Source organism: Canis lupus, chromosome 4 (assembly GCF_011100685.1).
Source record: "Canis lupus familiaris isolate Mischka breed German Shepherd chromosome 4, alternate assembly UU_Cfam_GSD_1.0, whole genome shotgun sequence".
NCBI classification, from domain to species: Eukaryota; Metazoa; Chordata; class Mammalia; order Carnivora; family Canidae; genus Canis; species Canis lupus.
In genome coordinates, this window is record NC_049225.1 from 37,845,245 (window position 1) to 37,870,176 (window position 24,932).

Sequence of the window (24,932 nt, forward strand, 5' to 3'; positions counted from 1 at the left end):
GACACATTCTTTTCTTGATCTTCACCCGCCTCTCTATCCAAACCTTTTCAGTCTCTTACCTGGCATTGGCTGCCATTGACTGAAACTAACTGGACCATTTGGGGAGGAAACTTTGGAAATGGAATTGTCAGGGGTTGGCCCCCATACAGAGCAGAGCATGTGAAGGGTGAGGGATGGAGCCATGAGTAAACTAATGACTGGCACAACTGAGACCCTGGACTCTGCATCCAGTTTTACTTTTATATCCTCTTTTAACTTTGTGCTTCCACCATGATGCAATAACCATCGTAAAAAGAGTCACTCTTTACCTTCTGAGAAAAGAGAAGACAAAGTCCCATCAGTCAATATATCCATCTCTGGATGATGTTAATTCCTCTTCAATCATAACCCCATCTGGATATTCTTCAATTAAAGATTAAATTCTAAAGATAACCACTGCAAACTTATACAGTACAACTTCCATATTGCTACACAGCAGTCTTTACAAAAGAAAAGCTGGCAATGTCATTTTTCAGCTTAAAATTCCTCAGTGGTTTCCCATCTCTACTAGGATAAATACTATGTGTCTCTGATGATGGAGCAAGAAGGGCAGCAGGGAACTGACATTTAATGATCATCTACTATATATCAGCCTTTGTTCTGGTGTAAAGTGTACTGCTATGCAAACATTTGTTTGTCTTCATCTCCTGGGAATTGTTTTCCTAATGACTAAATTAACTGGAAACCTGCCATGTTTATATGACACTTGGCTTGAATAATTAGTCCAAGGATAATGACTTGGATCAAGCTGGATCTACAGGATGCAGCTGCAAACAAGATAGCATCCAATGAGGGGACCCACTTTACAATGAGAGGTGCAGGAGTAGCTTCCAGACCAAGGGGTCCACTGGTTATATCATGCACCATACTATCCAGAAGTAGCCAGCTCAGACTACACTGGCTTAACCTTCTACTTTTCAGTTATTTATACCTTTGTCATACCTTTTAGGAAATTTTCTAAACCTAATCTTCATACTTGCATATTTGGTCCTTGGCTATATCTACTCTGCTATTCACCACAGTCTTTGAAGGCTTTATTTCATCTACATTTTTCTTTTCTTTTCTTTTTTTTTACATTTTTCTTTTTTTAAAAAAAGATTTTATTTATTTATTCATGAGAGACACAGAGAGAAAGGCAGAGACACAGGCAGAAGGAGAAGCAGGCTCCATGCAGGGAGCCCGGTGTGGAGCTGGATCCCAGGATTACAGGATCATGCCCTGAGCCAAAGGCAGACGCTCAATCGCTGAACCACCCAGGCATCCCTTGTCGACATTTTTCATATCTGGTTCTGTAGTTGGTTCTTTATGATTTCTTATTTCTCCCTTCATATTTCCAAAATCCTCTTTTCTTTTTTAGAATAATATTCAAAATGCTTATTTTCATTTGTTGTCCTGCCAAGTCATTAACTCTGGTGTGCCTGGATAAGGTAGTCTTGTATGTTGTCTTTTCTCTTGTTGGGTGTGTGCCTCTCAGGCATCTCTTATCTGCTCCTGTGAGCTCCTCTTTCCTTGGGCCCAGGGCTAGTGCCTGGGGGAGGTGGCATAGCCCAAGTGTAGCTTGAACTATTCCTGGTAAGTTAGGAAGGAGACTCTCTGGTGTCTACACAGTCTACACCTCAAGTTGGTACTGTTCTGAGCAGACAACTGTATCTCTGGAGAACCTTTTTGTACCTCCCTGGACCCAGGTAAGATTCTTACTAGAAGTTGCCATCACCTGCTCCCTGCCTCCCAGTTGCTATAACTTAGCACTTAGGGTACAGGGAGAGGGAAGAGGAGTGGTAGAAGAGAGGCTGCTGAGGTGCAGGCCACTTCACTGCACTGTAATTTGTTACTGACTCCCCCCACTCAGCCAGCACCTTCTCAGCTTATGATAATAATGGTGATAGGAGTGGACAAGGTCTGCCCAGGGCAAGGTGGGGAAAAAGAAAGGGTACATTTGTCTGAAAACCGACAGGGCCTGATTCCCTTCTTGGAGCTCTGTCTTCTTCTGCTCTGGGTTGCCACTGTCTGTATTCAAGCCAGCCCATTTCTGATGGCCATAGGGCTGGCCTCTCCCATCTGCCAGCTTCCCTCTGACTCTCAGATATCTCTCAATCTGTGGCTGGTTTGTGTTGTCTGCCATCTGGTCAGCTTATCTCCATCTCACAAAAGAGAAAATAAACTTGAGAGAGGAAGTGGTTTCTCTAAGATCATATAGTGAATAAATGAGGCAGCTATGATTTGAACCAGATCTGTGTGTCTTGAAAACTATGCTTTCAATATTTTGGATCTCCCTGTACAGATCCTGGAATCTAGGTACACTCATTCAATCAAACTTTTCTTCCAAACAAGAAGGGAAGCTCAAGGGATTGGCTTCGAAGTCCCTCACATGTGTTCTCAGTTGGATTTTAGGATATCTCATTTTCACAGATATAGACAAGCTCTTGAGTTCTACATCATTTTAATTAATCGGCTCTTAATGCTTTTAAATTTAAAAATTATTAAATATGTAAAATAAACCTGTTCAGATATCCAAGTATTGACCAAAACTTGAAGAATTAGCATTTTTGCCATGTTCTTTTTTATTAAAAAAAATTTTGAAGTATAACTAAGGTGCTATTCCTATCTCCAGAGATAACCATTATCCTCAAGTTGATGTGTATCATTCCCACTTATGTTTTTATACTTTCATTACATACATATCAAAACTTTTTTTTGTTTAATAATTTACATAAATGGTAGTGTGGCACCTCCTGATCAGATGGGGACTGGCATGGGCAGTGAAAGGATACACCCGAGGCAGGACAAAAGAGATAAAAGTTTATTGATACACTGCAAGGGAGCAGCAGGCAGGACAGCAAAGGAGAGACTGTCTGCTATGAGGTGGTTGTAAGGGGCTATTGTTATAGGGTAGAGTGAGAAAGTAAGGGACTGTATGGAATTTTCCCTTTTTTGGTAATCTTTGGAACTGTGCCTGGTTGTAATTGGTCAGCTAGGTCCTATGGCTATGTCAAGGTGGGTCGCTTGATTAGCCTGTTTGCATCAGCTCTGTGGTTACTTTGGCCCTCTTGCCTTTTCAAGTTCCCATTGCTCAAGCCTGTTGCCTAAAAGTGTCCTCTATGGGGATGCCTGGTGGCTTAGTCAATTGAGCATCTGACTCTTGATTTTGGTTCAGGTCATGATCTCAGGGTCATGGGATTGGCCCCATGTGGGACTCCTTGCTCACTGTGGAGTCCGCTTGGGATTCTCTCCCTCTCTGTCTGCCCCTCACCCAGCTCACCCAAGCACATGTGCACCTGTGCTCTCTCCCTCAAAATAAAGAAATAAAATCTTAAAAAAAAAAGTGGCCTCTACAGGTAATGTACTATTGTTATGTTTTTTAATCCAACATGATGTTTTTGAGATCAACCATGTTGATACATAGAGATCTAGTTCATTCATTACAAATGTTGTGTAGTATTCCTTTGTGTGAATATATCACAATTTATTTTTTTTTCCTTCTGTTGTTGAAATGGTTGGGTTGATCCCATTTTTGCTATCACAGTGATGTGATTTTTGTGCTCACAGTGATGTGTGTTAGAGGCATCTCCTTAAGCACGTTTGTGAGAACTTGTCTAAAGTATCCTGGGGAATAGAATTGCTGAATTGTTCTTTTTGTGCATCCTCAAAGTCAATATTGCCAATTTGCTCTCCAAAATGGTTATCCTAATTTATAATCCATAATATGAAAACATATTCAGTTTCCATTTCCCCATAACCTTGCCAACATATAGTATTATCAAATTTAAAACTTTTGTAAATCTGACAGAAATGAACTTATATCTCTTTGTTTATTGTTATTTTTCCTATTTGGAGTGGGAATGAGCAACTTTGTATGTGTTTTATATATTCACCATTCAGTTTTATTCTTCTGTGATTGTTCATATCCTTTCTCCATTTGTTCAATTAGTAATTTGGATGAGTATCAGTTTGCCTGTCTTCTCTGTTAGAAGGTCCCTGAGGGCAGGGACTGTGTCATTGCTGTACCTCCAGCACCTAGCATAATTCCCCTCCTTTCAGTATTCATCAATCCTGGTTGAGCAGTTACTGATTGCACCTACTATGTGCTTTCTGTCACCTCCCCCTTTTCCTGTGGGAATGTTTCTTCTATCCCAATCACAAGATTCCTAGGGAAGCTAACATTTTCTTTTCTTTTTTTCAGATTTTTATTTATTTATTTGAGAGAGAGAGAACGCACAAGCTGGGCAAGCAGCAAAGGGAGGGGGAAGAGCAGGCTCCCTGCTTAGCAAGGAGCCTAATGTGGGGCTTGATCCCAGGATTCCAGGATCCTGACCTGAGCCAAAGGCAGATGATTAACGGACTGAGCCATCCAGGTCCCCCAAAGCATTTTCTTTCTTTCTTTCTTTCTTTCTTTCTTTCTAATTTTATTTATTTATGATAGTCACACAGAGAGATAGAGAGAGACAGAGAGAGGCAGAGACACAGGCAGAGAGAGAAGCAGGCTCCATGCACTGGGAGCCCGACGTGGGATTCGATCCCAGGTCTCCAGGATCGCGCCCTGGGCCAAAGGTAGGCGCTAAACCGCTGCGCCACCCAGGGATCCCAACATTTTCTAATGTAACATGCTCCTGACCACAGATGATTGATTGCAGTGGGAGGAAGCACTGACCTAAGCCAGGGCAAGTGTTTGAGACTTTCAAATTGGATTAGAGAAATAGCCATACTCTGGGACACCCAGGTGGCTCAGTTGGTTAAGTGTCTGCTTTTGGCTCAGGTCATGATCCGGGGGGTTCAGGTCACGTTCCCAGGGTATTGAGGTTGAATCCTGCATCAGGTTCCCTACTCAGCAGGCTGCCTGCTTCTTCCTCTCCCTCTGCCACTCCTCTGCTTGTTCTCTCTCTCTCTCTCTCTCTCTCTCTATATATATATATATATATCCAATAACTAACTAACTAGCTAACTAGCTAACTAACTAACTAACTAAATAAATAAATAAAATATTATAAAAAAGAGAAATAGCCATACTTTTCTTGGTGGAAATAAAGCTGGAGCGCTATCAGCATTCATGTTCCCTATAAACGTAGAATAAAGATAACCTGAAGGTTGAGAAAATTTGAGCCTCTGGTTTCAGGTATTCAAGAAGGATTGTGTGAGCTAAACTGGTGGAGTTGAGTTTCTCTCCATTTAACCTAGTGAATTCTGACTAAAGCACTTTACATTTGGATTTTTCCCAATTTTTTTCTTTCAAAAAATTTCAAACCTATAGACAAAAGTTTAAAGTATAGCTTAGTGAATGCTTGTAAATCCTTCATCTAGATTCACAAACTGTGAACGTTTTGCCTTATTGGTTTATCTATTTATCTCTTTCTCTGTGTATATTCAGATACACACATAAATGCACAGATACACACAAAATCTTTGAGAATTAGTTGCAGACATCATGGCATTTTAGTATCAAATATGTCAGAAGGTTCCTAACAAGAACATGCTCCTAGATAGGATATTAGAAGTATCTGGTTGACTGCCCAGGTTCAAAGCCTACCTCCACCACTTATTAGCTGTCTGGCTTGAGCAACTTCTCCAAGTCCCAATTTCCTCATACGTAAGCCAGATGTTATCAAAGAACCTATCTAATTGAGATATAGTAAAAGTAAAATGAGATAACGCATGTAGAGTGCTAATCATACTGCCCAGTACATCACAGGGTCTGAATAAATGTTGCTAAAGAGTATAAGCAAATCAAAAGGCAGTTCCAATACAAGACACTGTGATAATGCAATGATACGAGAAAAAGAGCACATATGAGGAGAGGCATTAATTCAAGCATAGGGGGCTTACCGAAGGCTCAGGAAATAAATTAAGCAAATTATGCATTGGCATTTGCTGGCTAGGAGAGAGTAGTCTACATTTAAAAAAAAATATTTTATTTATTTATTTTTTCATGAGAGACAGAGAGAGAGAAGCAGAGACGCAGGCAGAGGGAGAAGCAGGCTCCATGCAGGCTCCAGGATCAGGCCCTGGGCTGAAGCAGGCTCCATGCAGGCTCCAGGATCAGGCCCTGGGCTGAAGCAGGCTCCATGCAGGCTCCAGGATCAGGCCCTGGGCTGAAGGCGGCACTAAACCGCTGAGCCACCAGGGCTGCCCCCCAAATTGTTTTCAAATGTAAATGCCATTTTTATGAACACTAAACACTGTCATAAAAGAAAATTGACATAATAATCTCTTGTTTAGGCACTTAATTAAACATTAACATTGATTTTTCATGGTTTAAAAAAAATTTTGGAGGCAATGATTTTACTTTTAAGCACTCAGAGATTTTCTTTGTAAGTCCCTGAAAAGCTCATAGGCCCTAAGTAGTTTACCAAATCCCTCGGGCCCCTTCCTGATTCCCAGGGCTCTAAACCCCTCACTCACATCTTCCACACCTCCCTCTCTGCTTGATTCTTTCCCAACTGCATTTAAATGCGCTAATTTCTGCCATCCAGGTAAGTGATTCTAGCCTAACAAAAATCACACCAGGGCACATTGCAACTAACCTTTCTAACTGTCCCTTTCCTCCTCACCAAAGGCTGACATTAGAGTTGTTTACACTACATCTACTTTGAGATGGCCACTTCCTCTCTTAGCTTTCAGGGAAAAGACCACATTCTGTACCTTGGCCTATGAAGCCCAACTGTATTGGGGGTGCGGACTCCCCCACCCCCCAGCTGTACTTTCTCTCAGTTCTTTTTTTTTTTTTTTTAAAGATTTATTTATTTATTCATGAGAGAGATATATAGAGAGAGGCAGAGGGAGAAGCAGGCTCCATGCAGGGAGCTCAACGTGGGACTCCAGGATCGTGCCCTGGGCCCAAGGCAGCGCTAAACCCTGAGCCACCCGGGCTGCCCTCAGTTCTTAAGACACAGGCTTTCTCCTACCTTTGAGTTATTGCCCTTACCCTGTTGCCTTACTTGGAGCACCGTCTACCTATTTATCTGCCTCTACAACTTGTATGTCTCTGGGCAACCTCCCCTGATCTTCCAGAGTCAGCCCTTCTATTACATAGCACCTGGTGCTATTGCTTCATGACATTTGATTTGTAGTTATTCATAACCATTTATTCATTGTCTGTTTCCTCATGTTAGTTTGCTAGTGTTGCCATAAAAACCGCCATAGACTGGGTGGTGTAAACAACGGAAATTTATTTTTTCACAGTTCTGGAGGCTGGAAGTCTAAGATGAAGATGGTGGCAGGTGTGGTTTCTTTTGAGCCCTCCCTCTTAGACTTACAGTTAATTGCCTTCTCACTGGGTCCTTACATGGCCTTTCCTCTATGTGTGTGCAACCCTGGGGGTTCTTCCTCTACTTATAAGGACACCAGTCTTATTTTAATTTAATTATCCTTTAAAGACTTCATCTCCAAATACTGTTCTGTTCTGAGTCACTGGGTTTTGGGACTTTTGGGAGGACACAATTCAGCCCATAACAGTCAGGGACTGTGTCCTCCTTCCCAGGTATCTCTCACTCAGGGGCCACACTAATCTTCTCTGTATCATTCCAATTTTAGTATATGTGCTGCTAAAGTGAGCACATCCTCACCCAGCTTGGTGTCCCCAAGCTCTGAGCATCATGCCTGACATTAAGTAAAACACAAGAACACATTTTCTATTTAATTAACTGCCCCGACTAATGGTGTGACATTGGCCTGGTTCCTTCTCTTCGATGTACCTTAGCTGCGCCACCTGTATAATATCAGGCTGGATAAGTTGGTCTCTAAGGACAGCCTGACAGTTGGCCCAACTGATCTTTTAATTAATCTCTTCAGGGATCCCTGGGTGGCGCAGCGGTTTGGCGCCTGCCTTTGGCCCAGGGCGCGATCCTGGAGACCCGGGATCGAATCCCACATCGGGCTCCCGGTGCATGGAGCCTGCTTCTCCCTCTGCCTGTGTCTCTGCCTCTCTCTCTCTCTCTCTCTCTCTCTCTCTGTGACTATCATAAATAAATAAAAATTAAAAAAAAAATAATTAATCTCTTCAGTGAAATCTTTCCCCCTCACCACTAGAGGGAGATGTTACTTCTTGTTTTGTTTTGTTTTGTTTTCCTCTGTGGGAACGTGCCATCAACCCTCTTGCCCCAGGGGTATTAAAAGTGGGGTAGCTGAGGCCAAGGACAGCCAGCGGCCAAACTATCAGCAGGGCATTCAGCCCTGGGCTTGAATTTCAACTCTGCCATTTCCTGGCTGAGATATCTTTGCCAAGGTCCCCTTGAGAGTGTTAGTTTTCTCTGCAGCTGAGTGGGCAATGGAAATACCTCATCTGTGATGATATATGGGGCAGGCTTCCAGATAGAGCTCTGAGTCTAGAAACCCCAGAAGTGCTAAAATGCCCCACTTGCTTCCTTGTCAGTAAACAAGTTCTTGTCTGCTGACGGGTTGCTGAGAATGTTGGCAAGTCTATGGAGCGGGTTTGGACTGGCCAGAGAGCGCAGATGTCCAGAGGAAGGCAGGTAGGCAGAACTCTGTCCTGCTGCCTGCCTCCACCCTCATGAAGTAGGAATGTAGGATGCTTTGGGGCATCCAGGGTGGATGTACGAGAGATCCTGATCAATTCTAATTTTTGAGGCTCTAAATTTGTTAAAGTATGAGATGTCCAAGGAAGGGCAAAAAGGCAATTCAGAGGCAAAAGGATTTAGAAAATTAGTTTCATACTAAGTGTATGTTTAAACATATGTAAGAAGGCAACGGGATTCCCTGGTCAGTTACATACAGGGACCCTTGACTGTTGTCTGCCCCCAGACACTTAACCATACAGTCAGACCTCAAGGACCAACTTCCCAATGATGCTGCCACCCCTGAGGAAAAATGTGGCTGTGCATAGAAATGGAAGCAGGCTTGCCTATGAACCAAAACCAGCGTCAGAAGAAAGCACAAAAGGGGATAAAGGGGAACCTTTATTGCTGTAAGAAATCCATCCCAAGAGCTGCAAAAGATGGCCTGAGCTCAAACAGCTCAAAACATACCCTTCTTGGGCCTTGTGGATTCAGTTTTGACTGAATCCTCACCTGTGCAACCAAACCCTTTCAAAAAGTGTACTTGCAAAGAAGGCTTCTAAGGGACACCAGGCTTTAAAATAATCTGCTCCTCAATAAAAAATACAACACACACTTAAGGGGGGAAAACCCTATAAGATTGTGAAGGTTAAAAGTTTAATCTGTTTTTTTTTTTTTTTTTTGGTGGGAAACAGCCATTTTCTTATATGATGATGATCAACATAATGCATAGGTTCAGAAATTTGTATTGTTAAAGTCAGGGATAAAGTTGTTTTACTTAGGAAATACTTTAGTTTTATTTGGTGATAAAAAACAAGCTGATGCTTATTATTTATGTAATAGCACTAAGTCCTGTTTCTCCCCCCTTTACTGAACTGTGCCATGAAGTCTATCCTCTTGATGGAGGAGGGTAAGGTGTCAGCTTTGCTTCTGCAGAATGTAAAAAATTATATAGCAATGTTTTAAAAGTTCCAAATTAACAGATTCATTTTTTTAAAAGATTTTGTTTATTTATTTGAGAGCAAGTGAGCAAGCGAGCAAGTGATGGGGGTGGAACAGAGGGAGAGGGACAAGCAGACTCTGCCCTCACTGTGGAGCAGATAGGAGGCTCCATCACACAACCCCGAGATCATGACTTGATCCCAAATTCAGACTCGGCTGCTTAACGGACTGAGTCACCCAGATGCTGCCAAAGTAACACTTTTAACACACACACAAATCACACTGCAATGTAATTGTGCTATTCATTCATAAGCTAACTATAGAATCCACAAAAGGCTTGAATTGGTGGCTCACTTAAGCACCATGGTAACAGCACTCAAAGTTTAAAGTTGTAGGAGCGGAGCCTCTCCGGCCAGTAGGCCTGGCAAAGGGCAAATGCAGAACCTTGCCCTGCCCTCAAAGATCCACTTCAGTCCTCAGAGCCCTCGAGATGAGCCTTGATGGCAAGCTTCGGACTTTGGGTAGAAATGGGAGTAGATTTTTTTTTCATCTTCTTTTATTTCCTCAACTTTGTTGCTTCATGATATTTATTAAAAAAAAAAAAAAGGAAAAGGAAAAGAAAGAAGTTTTCCTTCAGGGTATGACATTTGACCTGGCACCTCTCCAAGTGTCACGTTCCTTGGTGTAAAATGGAAATATTAGGACCACCTTACCGTGCAGAGAGTAGGGGCTCCTCGGTTGTGCCGTTCCTAAGAACCCTGCCCGACGTAGCTGTTTCTGGAAGAGGGTGCCGGTTCCCTTCACCTATTAGTCAAGTGATTTCCCATCTCTCTGGGTCCCAACTTCGCCTCCGCCCAATGGCTTTGCGGACGTCACTTTTCAATGCTATCTCCATCGGACTCCTCAGCCTGTCACAGACCAATGCACAGGGCTGTGGTAAAGGGTGGCTTTTCCTCAGGGAGATGGCTGGTTCTGCGGACAGAACTGTGGTTCCTCCGACTCACGCTGCCCGGGAGGTCGTGGGGCCTTTCCCACCACGGACTACAGGTCCCAGCAAGTCCTAAACGCCTCTCGGGCCAAATCTCGCGTGATGCGACGAGACCTCGGAAGGCTTTACGGAAAGGCCGCCGGCCGGCTCGGCAGCCCGAGTTCCCCGGTCAGTGCTCGAGGCCTTCGGCGTCGCCCCGGGCACAGCGCCGCTCACACCATGGCTTGGGTTCCGACTGCGCCACAGCGTCTCGTGAGACGTGGGACCTCAGAGCCTCTTTAGTGCCGCAGCTTCGGCTGTAGGCAGCCCCGCGGCAGCGGAAGAACAGGTAACTAGAGGGCCCGGGCCTGGCCCTGTTTGGGGACGCGTCCTCCTCGCATCCGAAGGGGCGCACCTCCGGCTCCTCCACCTCCACCGAGGCGCTGACTCAGGGCCTCTCGGTCCCTCTCCCTTCACCCCTACACAGGCGCAGAGCTCGGTCCGACCGCCCCTTTCCTCTCCTGCCCCGTCTTCTGTGAGGGTCTCCCAGTGGGACTTCTCTCTGATGGCCCCGCGGCGTCCCCCGCACCCGCCTCGGCTTCCTCAGACCGGCCTAGCCCGGGACCCGCACTCCTCGCTCTCACCCCCACGCCTCCGCCTTGCCTGCCCTCGGAGAACCTTTGGCTTGCCCCAGGCCCCGGCCTTAATCTCCTTTTCCTTAGTCCCACGGGTTGGGAGGGGGGTTGGCTCAGACCTGGCCTTTCAGATCCTGGTGGCTTTGTTCTGTATCCCGTGAAGGAGTTGCGTGAGCTTTGCGGGGGAGTGGAACGCGTTAAGGGAAGTGGAAGGGGATGAATGTGGGTCGGAAAGCTTCCTGGGCCCGGAGAATGGCTGAACTTTGGTTTCTTTGATGGTCTTTAATGAAGAACAAACTCGTCCTCTGAACTTAGGTAGAGGGGCAGTGTAGCAAGTTCAGAGTAACTGGGCTTTTTCAGGGCTTTGTTTTAATTCCCCTGAAAATGGAGGTGAAACTACCTGCCTTGCAGATGGGCCACTTATCTGTGACCTTAGGCAAATCACATATACACATCTCCGGGTTTTTAGTTTCGTTCTTTTAAAATTGTAGGGGATAAATAATGCCTGCTTTGCAGACTTGCTGCAAGGGTTAAAACACAAGATAAGCGTTGTATAAAACCTTTATGAATATTAGTGTTAGCAACAGAGAATGAGTGTACCTATTATGGTAAATAGCCCCTTGCTGTTGGTTAAGTAAGTCCTAATTTACTTAAAATGATGTGTGTAATCACTCTTGCAAGGTTGTTGTGAGGAATACACGAACGTAGGGGAAGGTGTTTGGCAGACTCTGAAGGCTGTACCAATGCTGGTTGTTTGTTATTCTTAGAACCTCTGAAATGGATGGACTCTCCTCAAGCAGCTTTGCTAATTTGCAGCCGCTGGACAATGTTCCTCATTAATACCTGTCTGTCAGCATAATCATCATTTCACTCTGGTAAGGTGACCTTTTCACTACGTATAGTGTCTGTCATACCACATGTGTTAAGATCATCCATGGATGAGACTTTTGCCTTTATCCTTAAAAAAATTTTTTTTAAATCTCCTTTGTCGTGTTTGTCACCTATTGGCTCTTTTATGTGTGCTCCAACCTTGTAAACAAGCTATAAAACTCTGTGTGCCTGTCAGAAGAACAGCTTTAGAGCTATTCTTTGGTGTTCACTGTAAGAACATGCCCTTTGTTATTTTTATTAGGTGGCAGGGACTCAGCTCCGAATTCTATATAGAAAACATCTGGATCCCAGTCTTTCAATGGCTTCGAGACAACCAGAAGTGCCTGGTAAACTTAATTCTTTTTGATAAAGTCTTGTTCTGCCCTTAATGTTTTAAGCTAGATAGAAACCACTTTTTTTTCTCAACCATATACTAATAGTTACTTTCTGTCACCAGGCAAGTATTTAAACTTGGTATCATTTAAATTTAAATATTATTAGCCACCCAGCCAGCATATGAACCCAGACCCTAACTTGAAAGAGAACAGTCATTTCATACCTAAGGGTGTGCCAAATTTGTCACTTTCCTGTAGATACCAAATAAGAATTCAGAATAAGTTGTGTAGTTCTTGTAATATGCACCAAAACGATGATACTTATTCCCCTTTTTGGAGATGATAGGGAGTGGGCAGAATGGAGGTCTGGGCAAAAATGACACCAGCCTGATTTAAAGGCATATTAAACCTGGGCAGTTAGGAGAATGCTCACAGCAATGTTTAATGAGTCCTGGGCCTGTGTAGGGCAATACTTTCTGGGTTACTAAAATCATTTATCTCTTTAGTGGGAAGGGCCAGTGAGTTTTAATCAAATCTGAATCACTCAAATTTTGATTCTCAGTAAAGAGATAGTGCCTCTCTCAAGGTCGCTGTGAAGATTAAATATAACATGTGAAAATGTGAGTTAAAAATTAGTGATGAATATATATTTGCTGCTCAATTTTTTGGTCTCTATCTGTAGGAGTATATTTCCTACTAAATTTTAGCTGACTTTATTATTATTTTTAGGAAGGCTGTTGGGATGGCTGCTGGGAGGAGTCTTTAAGATGTTTTGAAATTGCTCCCAAATTAAGTGGATTAATAGAGGAGTTTCCCCCATGTCTCCTGATGTGGATCCATCTCTGGATGTCTCTTACATCATCAGTGTGCGTTTTAGTTTGTCTTTGATTGTTGTTGTGATTACCATAAACTCCCTGTAACCATCTGGGCCATAGGGTTGCACTCATAAGGGTAAAGCTTTGTAGCATGGGGAGCACGGAGTGTTGCATGGAGAGTGTGAGCACTGGCTTAGATCTGTTCTGCAGTCTCCACCTTGCTAACTGGGTGTCACTTAAGACCTATACCTAAGTTTCCTGACCTGGAAAATGGGAAGAATATCTGCTTAATGAGGATTAGGTAAGATGAGGGATGTAGTTGCCCAGCAAGGAAGGGTATTTGGTAATCATTATTTGCTTATGTGTTTGTTTTAATTAGGAGAATACACATACCATAAAATTCCTATTTAAAGTGAACAGTGTCGTGGTGTTTAGTATATTCACATGGTTGTACGACCGTCACCACCATCTAATTCCAGAATATTGCATCACCCTGAAAAGAAAAACTTGTACCTATTAGCAATGACTCCTCATTTGTTCCATCCCAGTCCCTGGCAACCACTAATTCTTTATTTATATGGATTTGTTAGTAATTATTATTAATAGTAATAAAAATGACAACTGCTTGTTCTCCTTTGCTGTTTAAATGAAGTGTTTTTGCCTGATTGGGACTTAATGCCATTGAAGTTTATGTCTTAGAGAGTGATGGTATAATTTTAAGAAGGAAAATGTCATGTTGAAGGCAGGATCTGGACATTGGTTCTGCTGTGAAAGGATTAGGCAGACAAACAAAATGAACTTTGCTCTCTGGTCTGGCAGAACTGAGAGTGCCCTTGAAATAGGGTGCCTGCGTCACTGTGGGACATCCTGCCAGTCAGTTCCAGTGAACAGAAATGGCAGCATCAGCTGGCAGTGTCTTATGAGAGTGATTGTCCCTCACAGTTTCTGTGATGGAAATTGGCTCTGCTGTCTAAGTCATACAGAGTACTTGAAACTAGAGGTGACACTGGATAGCAAATTGTTTTATTAAATATTTCTTGTAACACCACTCTGGTTTTCTTTGGTAGAGCAGGAAGGGATGTCAGAAGATCTGCAGTTGAGCCCCAGCTGGCTACTTTGTGTATGAGCTTTGGCAAATCACTCTACCACTAGGCCTTAGTTTTCCTTATCTATAAACTGGGAGCAAGAACTTCCTATCTTCAGTCCTGCATGAATCGAGAGCCTTGGCATTGCTGTGCGGTGGCTTCTGTGGCATAAAGAATGTAAGCTTTGAAATCAGAGGTTAGGATTTTGATTCCAAACTGTACTTTGAAGTTGTATGACCTTGCTCAGGTAAATTTAAGTTGAACTTTGTTTTTTCTACTCCATAAAAGTGGATTAGGGCTTCTGAATGTGGAAAGCAGAGAATTCAAAGTGTCAGGCAATAAAGAAAGGACTTTAGTCCTGTTACCTTTCCTTGAATGGATTAGCTATCCAGAACAACCTATTGCTCTGTCACAGAAGAGTGTTTCAGAGCTTTCCTGCCTAGAATTGAATTTAGAGATACTAGCATGTTCAATTGCCAAACCCATCCTGACAGGTATCTCTCTTCTTAGCTCTTGAGCCTAGTGGGCCTCTAGGCAAGATGTCCCTGCCTATTGGGATGTACCGCCGGGCCTTCAGCTATGATGATGCCCTCGAGGACCCTACACCCATGACTCCTCCTCCATCGGACATGGGCAGCATCCCCTGGAAGCCAGTGATTCCAGAACGCAAGTATCAGCACCTTGCCAAGGTATCTGATTCCACTGACTGCTTCTGGCAAGCCCAACCTCTTCGTTTTTCTTCCTCTGCTCCAGAAGCCTTCCATGGCTCCTGACACCTATAGAATTGGGCAATTACCAATCCCTGTATGTTTTTAGTGCCTCAGCTGGAGTTGGTGGGCCTTTTTATTCTTGTGAATTCAAACTAGAATGGCCATGTCTTTTCCTACCTGAGACTCTTCTGTGTCATCCCCCCTGTCCCGTGATCCAACCATGCAAATTATTTAAGATTTCTTCAGTGGGTATCTTATGCTTCCAAGTCTTTGTGTCACACTGCTCATTGCCTGAGATGTTTACAGTCCCCATCCTGTTCTCCCTCCCCTGTTTCCATTCCCACTGCCTGATAAATGGTATCCTTTAAGTCTTAGCTCAGACCTCTCTTCTGTGAGGATTTTCCTCCTGTCCCAACACCTCTCCCTTTGAGCTCTCCCCTGTACCACGGACCCCTGTCATAATCCCTACATTATTTTATCACCTCCCATTAGCTTTTTGAGGTCAGGGGCCATGTCTAATTTTGTACCCTCATCTGCAGTATCTAGCAGAGGACCTGGCATAAAGTAGGTTCCAAAAAAATGTTCATTGAATGATTAAGGGAAAAATTGGCTCTTTTGTGAACACATGCTGTGCTTTTCCTCATGCTGTTCCTCCTGCCTCAGATGGCTCTTCCATTGCCATCCTCCATAAAAGATGCCTCCTTCCTAAGCCGCCCCTCCCCCCGCCCCACACACACCTGTTCCTCATTGCACCTTGATCTGCTCTTCAGCCCTTTTGTGCAGTTTGGTTCTCACATGCTTGTAGCAGACATGTGTCCTGACTGCAGGGCCTGTGTCTCTCTCACTTCTGACTCCAGTCACCAAGAATGCAAGAAAGTTGGCACTGTTTGTTGCCCAAATCAGCTAGGCCTGCCAAGTTCTGGTGAGGCCATTTAACCTGCAGCTAGTTTCACTGAACTTTGAACTGGTGACAGCTCAGGGCATGGCAGAAAGTGCACAGTAAGCAGCTGCTTAAGCTGACTTAGATGTGAATCCCTTAAGGGTCTGTGTACTAGCAATGACTTTGAGGACACAGCTTCACGCCTCAGTTACAGTATCTCCCACCCGAGAGATGAAAATACTTTAGATCATGGAGGTGTTAAGTGGGGATAACAAAAGAGGATTAAAAGGCTTGACACATTGGGTGTCAGTAGTGTGACTCCTGACTCCTTGATTAACTTTCACTTGGTAGAGCTATATTTAATCCTTCCTTTCTAGTGAACCCCCTTGGCCTTCCCCACAAAGCTCTCAAAATAGGGAGCTTCTTTCTATGAAAGCATCCCCTACAGCTCTGGGGGGATTCCTTGGGTCAGTTATCTATGGAAATCTGACCTAGTCATTTGTTAAAGAGAAAATATTTAGTGTAGAAAGTACAAGCAGTGCTAGGGGAAAAGGGCTCAGCAGCCTGACTGTGAGGCCGGAGCAGCTGACTCCAGGGACAAGGGCAGAAAACAAGCATGGCTTCTTCTTTTTTTTTTTTTTTTTAAGATTTTATTTATTTCTTTAAATAAATAGAGCCTTTGGGAATGTGCACAAATGAGGGGAGGGGCAGAGGAAGAGCGTCTTTCAAACAGACTCCTTGCTGATGGCCCAACTTGGGCTTTGATCACATGCCCTTGAATCATATGACCTGAGCCTGAACTAAGAGTCGGATGCTTAAATGACTCAGCCACCAGGTGCCCCCAGCATGGCTTCTGGTAGTGCTTTGAAGGGGCACACCCTTTTCATCCTAAAGGCTGCTGCTTACTCCACTGGGCAAGGGGTGGGCTTCGTTTTCTGGCAAGCCCCAGCTGGAATGGTTGACAGCTTGGAACAACTGCTGTCTCATAGGAAGGCTTGGCTTGACTCCTTACACGCATTCTCTCATGTGTCCCGACTGTCTGTGTCCGGACCGTCAACTGCGCTCCAAGTAAGGAAGCAGAGGCCCCTCTTGAGTCGGGTTATAGCTAAAAGATGCAGATCTTATTTTGTAACAAGGATGCAGCCTTTCAGTACTTTCTTCTGCTCTCTTTCTGTTGGACCATCTTTCTCCTCAGTTTCTTTGGAGAAGCAGAGAACAGAATAAACACAGTTTTCTTCTCCCCGCTCCACCGAAGCATAGTTTCTGGTGTTTAGATTACAGAAGGCGCTATGTCTCAGCTCTCTCATGTGAAAGATGAGGAGCTACTTAGATTTTTTTTTTTTTTTTTTTTTTTTGGTTTGACTTGAAAGACTATTACTTGAACTTTTAGAGCAGCAGGCATCAAAGTATGGTCTTGGGTACTAGCAGCATTAGCATCATCTGGGAATTTATTAGAAACATGAATTCTTGAGCACACTCCACCCCTACCCTTCATCAGCTCTGGGGTGGGCCCAACAATCTGTTTAACAAGTCCTCCTATGGGATTCTGATGCTCAGCAAAGTTTGAGAACTACTTAGCAAATGCAGTGATTAAGCAAAAGCCAGCATAGTGCCTGATACCTGGTCGGGCTTAGTAATAAGAGTTTCTTCTACTTTCTTAAGGACACAGTAGCATAGGATAGTGGACAGACAGAGGCTGGGCAGGTAGTAGACCTCACAGCTTCAAATTCTTGCTTTCCCACTTGTACAAATTCATATTGGCATATAACGTCTTTGTATATTGTCACTATGGATAATAGCTATGTCACTGGGCAGAGACAACCAGCCCCCTCCTTCGGATCGTTACGTATCAAATGAAAAATATTTTAGCAACTTCTTCCCCCAAAGAGTAAATTTTGGCATGTGACTCCTCTGCCCTGCTCAAGCGCCTCCTTACCTCTCTTGAACAGGCGGAGGAAGGAGAGACCAGTGTCTCCTCCCCTGCCATGACCATGTCATCGGCCACTGACAGTGTGGACAAGGCCCCTGTGGTGAAGGCTAAAGCTACCCATGTCATCATGAATTCTCTGATCACAAGTAAGCACTTTTCCTCCTCAGAATAGAATGAAGTAAGGGTGGGAAAAGTTTGGGCTTCCTGTAAGCTAGCTGTGGGGGATTCTGCAAACTCCTGTGCCTTAGCAGGCCATGTCCTGACTGTCCTGGCACTTGTCAGCTTGGTTGATGATGCACTGGTGTTGAAGATCCACTTACTTGGAAGATTTGCCAAATATTAAGTATCTCAGTTGATTTAGGTACACTCCTGTTGCTTTGTTGATACAATCTTATTTTCTCACATCATCAGTGTGGCATTGAACAGGTGACTTAACTCTCAAGACAGTTTCCGTCTCCATGAAATGAGAAATCTGGCTGGCAGGCTGAGGGGAGGTTTAGGTGGCCCCAGTGCTTGGTGGCTGGGAGCTGCTGCTGTGACTGTCTCAGGCTCTCCTGGAGAAGGTGACACATACACCAAGGCATCTCACACCTGCCCTGCACTACTACTACTTTTTTTTTTTAAATTGTAATGCTCAAAGTTGTTTCTTCTCTTGGACCTGAGGCAAGTTTGGTGCCTCAAGCATTTTTAGCCTTTTTTTTTTTTTTTTTAAAGATTTTATTTACTTATTTATTCATGAGAGACACACAGAGAGAGAGAGAGAGAGAGAGAGAGAGGCAGAGACACAAGCAGAGGGAGAAGCAGGCTCCATGCAGGGAGCCTGACGTGGGACTTGATCCCGGGTCTCCAGGATCACGCCCTGGGCTGAAGGTGGTGCTAAACTGCTGAGCCACCCAGGCTGCCCCATTTTTAGCCTTAAGAGTGTGTGGTATGTGGCTTTAATGAAACCAGAAATGAGAGCTTGCTTTTTTTATTTTTTTAACTTTTAAAACCTTGTAACAAGTTAACTAAACTTGTTGGTTCTGGAGGGCCCTTCTAGATGCTGTGGGAAGTTAACATCTATTAGAGGCACAGTTCTGCTTGTCAGCGGTAGCTCTGCAGAGCACATAGAGGTTTTCCTTGGTTGGCTCAGTTTTGAAGTCGGGAGCTCTTGTTTATTGGCTCCGGGAGGGCATCAGCTTGTCTTGGGCAATTCCTGGAGAATTCACCTAAAAACCCCAAGTCCAAACTCTTACTTGGACTCTTTTTATTCATACATAAAGGCATTGTTTGACTCAGCAGCTGCTAGCTTGGGAATGTATCGTGGCAGTGTTAGAGAGCTTAGTCATTGTTCACAGTCATAGCACAGTATTAACTTCTTCATTGAAAATATTGTTCATCAGCAGTACAGAATGCTGTAATAGCCCAGTGTGCTACTGTCACTCAGGTACTTGTCTGGTCACTTCCACTTTGATGCATATCTTTATATAATCACAGGTGTAGTAGACATGCCATTCTGTTTTTCTCAACTAATACTACCATGAACTTGGAGGTTGCTCTAGTCTTAAAGAACCAATCACTGCATTTAAAATCCAGGTATTTGTGTACTATAATTCATTAAATTCTTTCCTGCTTTTTAAATTTTCAGGTGGCTACCTAGTAATACTGGAAAACATCTTTACGTGCTTTTTTTTTTTTTTTTTTTTGAGATTTATTTATTTATGCATGAGAAACACACCAAGAAAGAGAGAGGCAGAGACCCAGGCAGAGGGAGAAGCAGGCTCCATGCAGGGAGCCTGATGTGGGGACTCGATCCTGGATCCCAGGATCACGCCCTGAGCCAAAGGGAGACGCTCAACTGCTGAGCCACCCAGACGTCCCTACATGTTTTTTTCTTTGCTTCTGTTTCTTTTTTTTTTCTTTCTCTCTCTCTCTCTTTTTTTTTTTTTTTTTGCTTCTGTTTCTAATGACAATGAAATAGTTCCTCAGAAGGGGATGACTAAGTCATGACGGACATCTGGTGTCCAGGCTTTTGGTCCACAGCTGCCGCATTCCTGCATGAAGGGGTGCATTATGTAGTGTGGGTGCAGATTAAGCAAACATATAGCTGTCAGTCAGTCCACAGCATGACTGACTTACTGATGTCCGGTCATACTGCCCTAACCTTGAGTTAGGCCTGTCTTTCATGCTAGGTGCGGTTATGGCAGATCTTATACACGAGAAACGTGGGATTGGTAGACCTTGTCTAGTTCACTGCATGTGCTTTGTGGTTTGGATCTAATTGGTATCTCGGTGCCATCCAGCCTAGATGTGACCCGTTTCTCTCTGGCAGAAGTCTTTGTGGAGAATGAGTGTGGTGAGTCGGGCTGAGGAAGCTTTACACGTGGAGAACTTGCACTGTTTCTGAATGTCAGCTGCCTTCTCCATGTTGTATTTCTTTTTTTTTTTTTTTTTTTAATTTTAATTTTCGGGATCCCTGGGTGGCGCAGCGGTTTGGCGCCTGCCTTTGGCCCAGGGCGCGATCCTGGAGACCCGGGATCGAATCCCACGTCGGGCTCCCGGTGCATGGAGCCTGCTTCTCCCTCTGCCTGTGTCTCTGCCCCTCTCTCTCTCTCTCTGTGACTATCATAAATAAATAAAAATTAAAAAAAAAAAAGGCACTTTAATTTTAATTTTAATTTTTTATTTTTTTTATATTTTATTTATTTATGATAGACATAGATAGAGAGGCAGAGACAGGCAGAGGGAGAGAGAGACAGGCTCCATGCCAGGAGCCCGATGTGGGATCGAGTGGGATCCCACCCTGGGCCAAAGACAGGCGCTAAACTCTTGAGCCACCCAGGGATCCCCTCCATGTTGTATTTCTAAATACAAAGAAAATGTCAGGGTACAAACAAAAGGAAGGGAAGGAGTGTTTCCCTGGAGGATATTTGTTGCTTTAGGAGTAACCTGTTCTGAGCTTGGTGTGAGGGAAGCTTCCTAGTTAGAGAACTTTTGTACAGGGTTCAGCATTATTGCTGTGATGCTTGTCTGGGGGACCCCTCTTCCTCAGATAGTCAGTGTGGTCTTTTGCTTCTGTAGAGAACCATGAATGTCTGTGTTGACTCCCTGTTTGTGGTAGGAGAGGGGAATGGGCATGACTATCATCTCCTCTGTTCCCAGAACAGACCCAGGAGAGCATTCAGCGTTTTGAGCAGCAGGCAGGGCTGAGAGATGCTGGCTACACACCACACAAGGGCCTTACCACCGAGGAGACCAAGTACCTTCGAGTGGCAGAAGCGCTCCACGTAAGCTTGTTTCTTAGGAACTTTAAAAAAGCCCTCCTCATTCATAACTTAAGACATGCTGTGGCTTAGAAGTTACTGGCTCATTTAGGTGAGGATTGTGGAGAGCAATGGAAAGATTTAGGTGAGCAGTTCAGAACTGGTTTAGTCCCACCATGGTGGCACTTTCTTGAAAGCTCCAGAGCTCTTAGCCTGGTGGTTTCTGCGTATCCATCTACAAAGTTGGGGGTATCTGCCTTATGTCCTTATGGTTAGGAGGAGCGGCTGAGACCCTGAGCTTACACATGTGATGTTTGTGAGCACATTACAAACAATGAAGTGGGTACTTTGTGTACCAGAGTGACCATCTTTGAGGGAGAGAGGAGAATCGGGCAGTCTTAACAGAAGTAATACTTTAGTGGGGAAGGAATATCATGTTCTATGTTTAATTTTTATAATATTAAAATCAAATGTAGAATTGACATGTTTCTGCCTTTCCATTTCCAAAATTGGGATGAGTGAAGAATAATTTTTGATAAAGCTTTATAAAAGATTTTATTTATTTATTCATGAGAGACTCAGAGAGAGGCAGAGACATAGGCAGAGGGAGAAGCAGGCTCCATGCTGATGCGGGAGCCTGATGGGGGACTCAATCCTGGGACTCCAGGATCATGCCCTGGGCGGAAGGCAGGCGCTTAACCACTGAGCCACCCAGGGATCCCCAATTTTTGATAAGGTTAATGATGACTCAACAGTTGTATGAATGACATAGTTTCAAGGGATTTTCTGTAGGAATGGCAGTTGGTACTTAATAGTGCCCTTTGACCTACGAGACACTTGGTTTACTTAATCTTTATGTTAATCCTTGGAGGGCAGGCCGGGTGCTATATAGTATATAGAAGGATGTATCATAATACAGATCTGGTGGCCTGTGGGCAATGATATAAGCCATTGTGGACTGTTTGCTTTTACAATGAGCATCCCAGATGATTCTTTGCATCCTAAGTTTAAAAAAAACACTGCTGTCGGGGATTGGGTTGGGGTTGGTGGCCAGTTTAAGCTCTCAGACAAGACATATACTTCTGGAGAGAGGCACTGTCTTTGATAACTTCCAGGATGGGTGTGAGTTGAATTCTGCAAGTGAGCAGTTCACTCTGTATAATGGTAGAGTTGACTTTGGGCCATTTTCTGCATCTCAGCCACATAAGTAGAACATGAGGATGGCTGAAATCCCAGCTTACATAAATTGATATGTTGAGTATTTGAGAACATGCACATTTGTTTGAAATGTAGCTTGGGCTTACTAGACATGGAGCACACAGACAGTGGAAGGGCCTTGATCTAGAAGAACTGAGAAGGAGATTTGTCTCTCCTCTCCTAGACAGCTAGTCTGTATGTTAGAGGTGTATTTACAGTGCCCAGGGAACCCAGAGTGACTGGCTATGGGAGGAAAAGGGCGGAAAGGGGACAGGCTCAACAGAGAAAGCATTTAGCTGGAGAGGAATAGCAATGCCTGAGTCTTAGCCTTGAGACACCACGAAAGGCTGGGCTTGTATCTGGCAGGAGAAGCAGCTTGAGAATTGGAGGCCCTACCTGAAAGGCCAGGAAGGCCAACAGCTTGAGTTCTGGTTCTTCCACTTATTGGCTGGCTGGGCAAGTGTGGAACAGACGTTTCCGAAAGTAAAAACTAATGTGATATTTAGTACAGAGCTGTTTGAGATATGTGGTAGAAGGAATAGATTTTCTTAAAGATAGAATTTTGTCTAATATGGCAAAATCAAAGGAATATCTGTTCTGTAATCCAAAATTATTCTACCTACTAATGGTTATCCTTTTGCCTGAAGTTAAAGTGGGAACCAAGTTTTTACACCCTAACTAGCTGTTTGATATTAGCTCTCATTTTTGAAAAGTTTCTCTTCTTAACCCATCTGAACAGAAACTAAAGCTACAGAGTGGAGAGATAACAAGAGAAGAGAAGCAGCCAGCTTCAGCCCAGTCTACCCCAAGCAGCAGCCCCCACTCCTCCCCTAAGCAGAAGTCCAGGTAAGCCCTTCCTGTGAGCCTCTCGAGCTGCAGTGTGCTTCTAGGAAAGCGAGGGCTGCATACAAAATTGGAATTTAAGCCTGTGGTTTCAGGGAGCAGGGGAAGTTGACAGTTCCTAGTCTCTTGGCATGAGATGCTTCTAGAGGTGTAGGAAGAGGATATAAGGGTACGCTTTGTTCTTTCTCTTCCAGAGGCTGGTTTGCTTCTGGTTCTTCCACAGCCTTACCTGGCCCAAATCCTAGCACCATGGATTCTGCAAGTGGAGACAAGGACAGAAACTTGGCGGATAAATGGAGCCTCTTTGGACCAAGATCTCTTCAGAAGTCTGATTCAGGTTAAGCCAACTCCTTCAAGAAAACCCATGTGGATGGCATTTTACCATGTATACTGGGGGCTGCCTACTAATTTTGAAATAATTTGCTTTTTGGTTTGCTTCTGTAGGAGGTTTTGCCACCCAGACTTACAGAGGAGCCCAGAAGCCTTCTCCAATGGAATTGATCCGTGTCCAGGCCACCCGAATGGCTGAAGATCCGGCAACCTTCAAGCCGCCCAAGATGGACATTCCAGTGATGGAAGGGAAGAAACCACCACCACGGACCCATAATCTCAAACCTCGTGACTTAAATGTGCTCACACCCACTGGCTTCTAGAGCTCTTTGTATTTCAGGGACTCTGGATAGAGGGTATCTTGTACCCAACTCCCCTTTTACCTTGGCTTTGACATAGGAAAGTTATTTTTGTTTTTAAAACCTCTTAAACTGAGGCTGGAGCTAGAGATATGATTGGCTTTTGAGAAATGTTAATGCAAAGCTTGTCCTTGTTAGAAGAAGCCATTTTGTGTGGTTTAAAGTTAAATAATCCCAGCAGTGATGTATGGGGGATCTCATACCCATTTTTGTATCATTTAACCTTAGACAAGAACTTTGATCATTGCTTACTAGGTAAACAATGTGTTGTTCCAGAACTGAGGCTTCTTGATTTCTTTACCACTGTAAACATGTGCATGGACAAATCATGGAACACAGGTGTTCCCAAACTAGTTGAGACTTTGGTCCTCTTGATTGTACACTTCTGTGTGCTCCAGCCTTGTCAGTTGGGGGACCTCAGATCTATTTGAGATCTGGGTACAGTTAACAGCCAGACTTGGCAGGGACCCCCCCTTCCTGTGCTGAACCAGGGCTGTCCTTGTGTTTTGGTAGGCCTTACAGATCACTTCATCCTGTAGCCACTTCTTACCAGAGCACCTCTTTGGCTGGCGCTGTTGGAGGGATGCTTCTCTTTTATGTGTCACAGAACAAACACTAGTCTTGCATATCCTTTTTTGCACTTTTAAAATTAATTTAACTCCAGTTTGGTTGAAAACTTCCTAAGGGAGAAAATTCAGTGTACTGGTTTCCTATAGATAAGTGGATGTCAAACTTTAAAGTACAGAAAAGGTGGTACCTACATTTAGATGATAGTCTTGAGGTTCATGTGAAACTAGTGTCACCCCATTTTGATTTTTTTGTTTGTTTTCTATTTTGATTTTCTTGTTCAGGCCAAGCATAAAACCTTTTTTTCTGGGAGGTGGAAGAATTTAAAATTTTTCTATATGAAATCATTGTCCCCTGGAAAGAGCTGCATACTTTTATAAATATATAAGTTACTAAGGAAAGGAACTAAGGAATCCACTTTTTAATTTCTCCTCTCACCATGTATATGGTCAGTTACTGTCTTAAACACTGGCTCAAATTCCCACTGTTTTTTTGTTCTGGATAATATCGTGTCTACATGGGAGCCGAGCGGACCTTTCATTGGAAAGCCCTGGAGTCTAAAATGATCAGAATAATTAATTTATTTGTGTCTTCTGTTATGCTTGTATCTCTTATTTGTTTTGACAATAAACTTCTTAAACTGCTTTCTCAAATGTGGATAGCTTTTTTTTTGGGCGGGGGT

General features: G+C 43.8%; 1 protein-coding gene and 1 non-coding gene across 4 annotated transcripts; one reads left to right on the forward strand and one right to left on the reverse strand.

The window, feature by feature from the left end:
• Positions 1 to 7,481: 7,481 nt before the first annotated feature.
• Positions 7,482 to 7,587, reverse strand: LOC119871689. The gene has a single exon (XR_005358760.1). It is a non-coding gene; the product is annotated as a U6 spliceosomal RNA (small nuclear RNA).
• Positions 7,588 to 10,504: 2,917 nt separating this feature from the next.
• KIAA1191 (putative monooxygenase p33MONOX) lies at positions 10,505 to 24,903 on the forward strand. Of its 3 annotated transcripts, XM_038534702.1 has the most exons (10): positions 10,505 to 10,801; positions 11,855 to 11,962; positions 12,220 to 12,304; positions 13,022 to 13,158; positions 14,703 to 14,881; positions 17,732 to 17,858; positions 20,854 to 20,978; positions 22,891 to 22,997; positions 23,189 to 23,331; positions 23,439 to 24,903. In XM_038534702.1, exons 5-10 carry the CDS (start codon positions 14,732 to 14,734, stop codon positions 23,645 to 23,647), a joined length of 861 nt encoding a protein of 286 aa, XP_038390630.1. In that variant the 5' UTR covers positions 10,505 to 10,801; positions 11,855 to 11,962; positions 12,220 to 12,304; positions 13,022 to 13,158; positions 14,703 to 14,731; the 3' UTR covers positions 23,648 to 24,903. The 3 variants fall into 3 exon arrangements, with proteins under 3 accessions (XP_038390630.1, XP_038390631.1, XP_038390629.1); XM_038534701.1 differs by lacking the exon at positions 13,022 to 13,158 and having other exon boundaries at positions 10,512 to 10,801; XM_038534703.1 differs by lacking the exons at positions 12,220 to 12,304; positions 13,022 to 13,158 and having other exon boundaries at positions 10,508 to 10,801.
• The last annotated feature ends 29 nt before the right edge of the window (positions 24,904 to 24,932 follow it).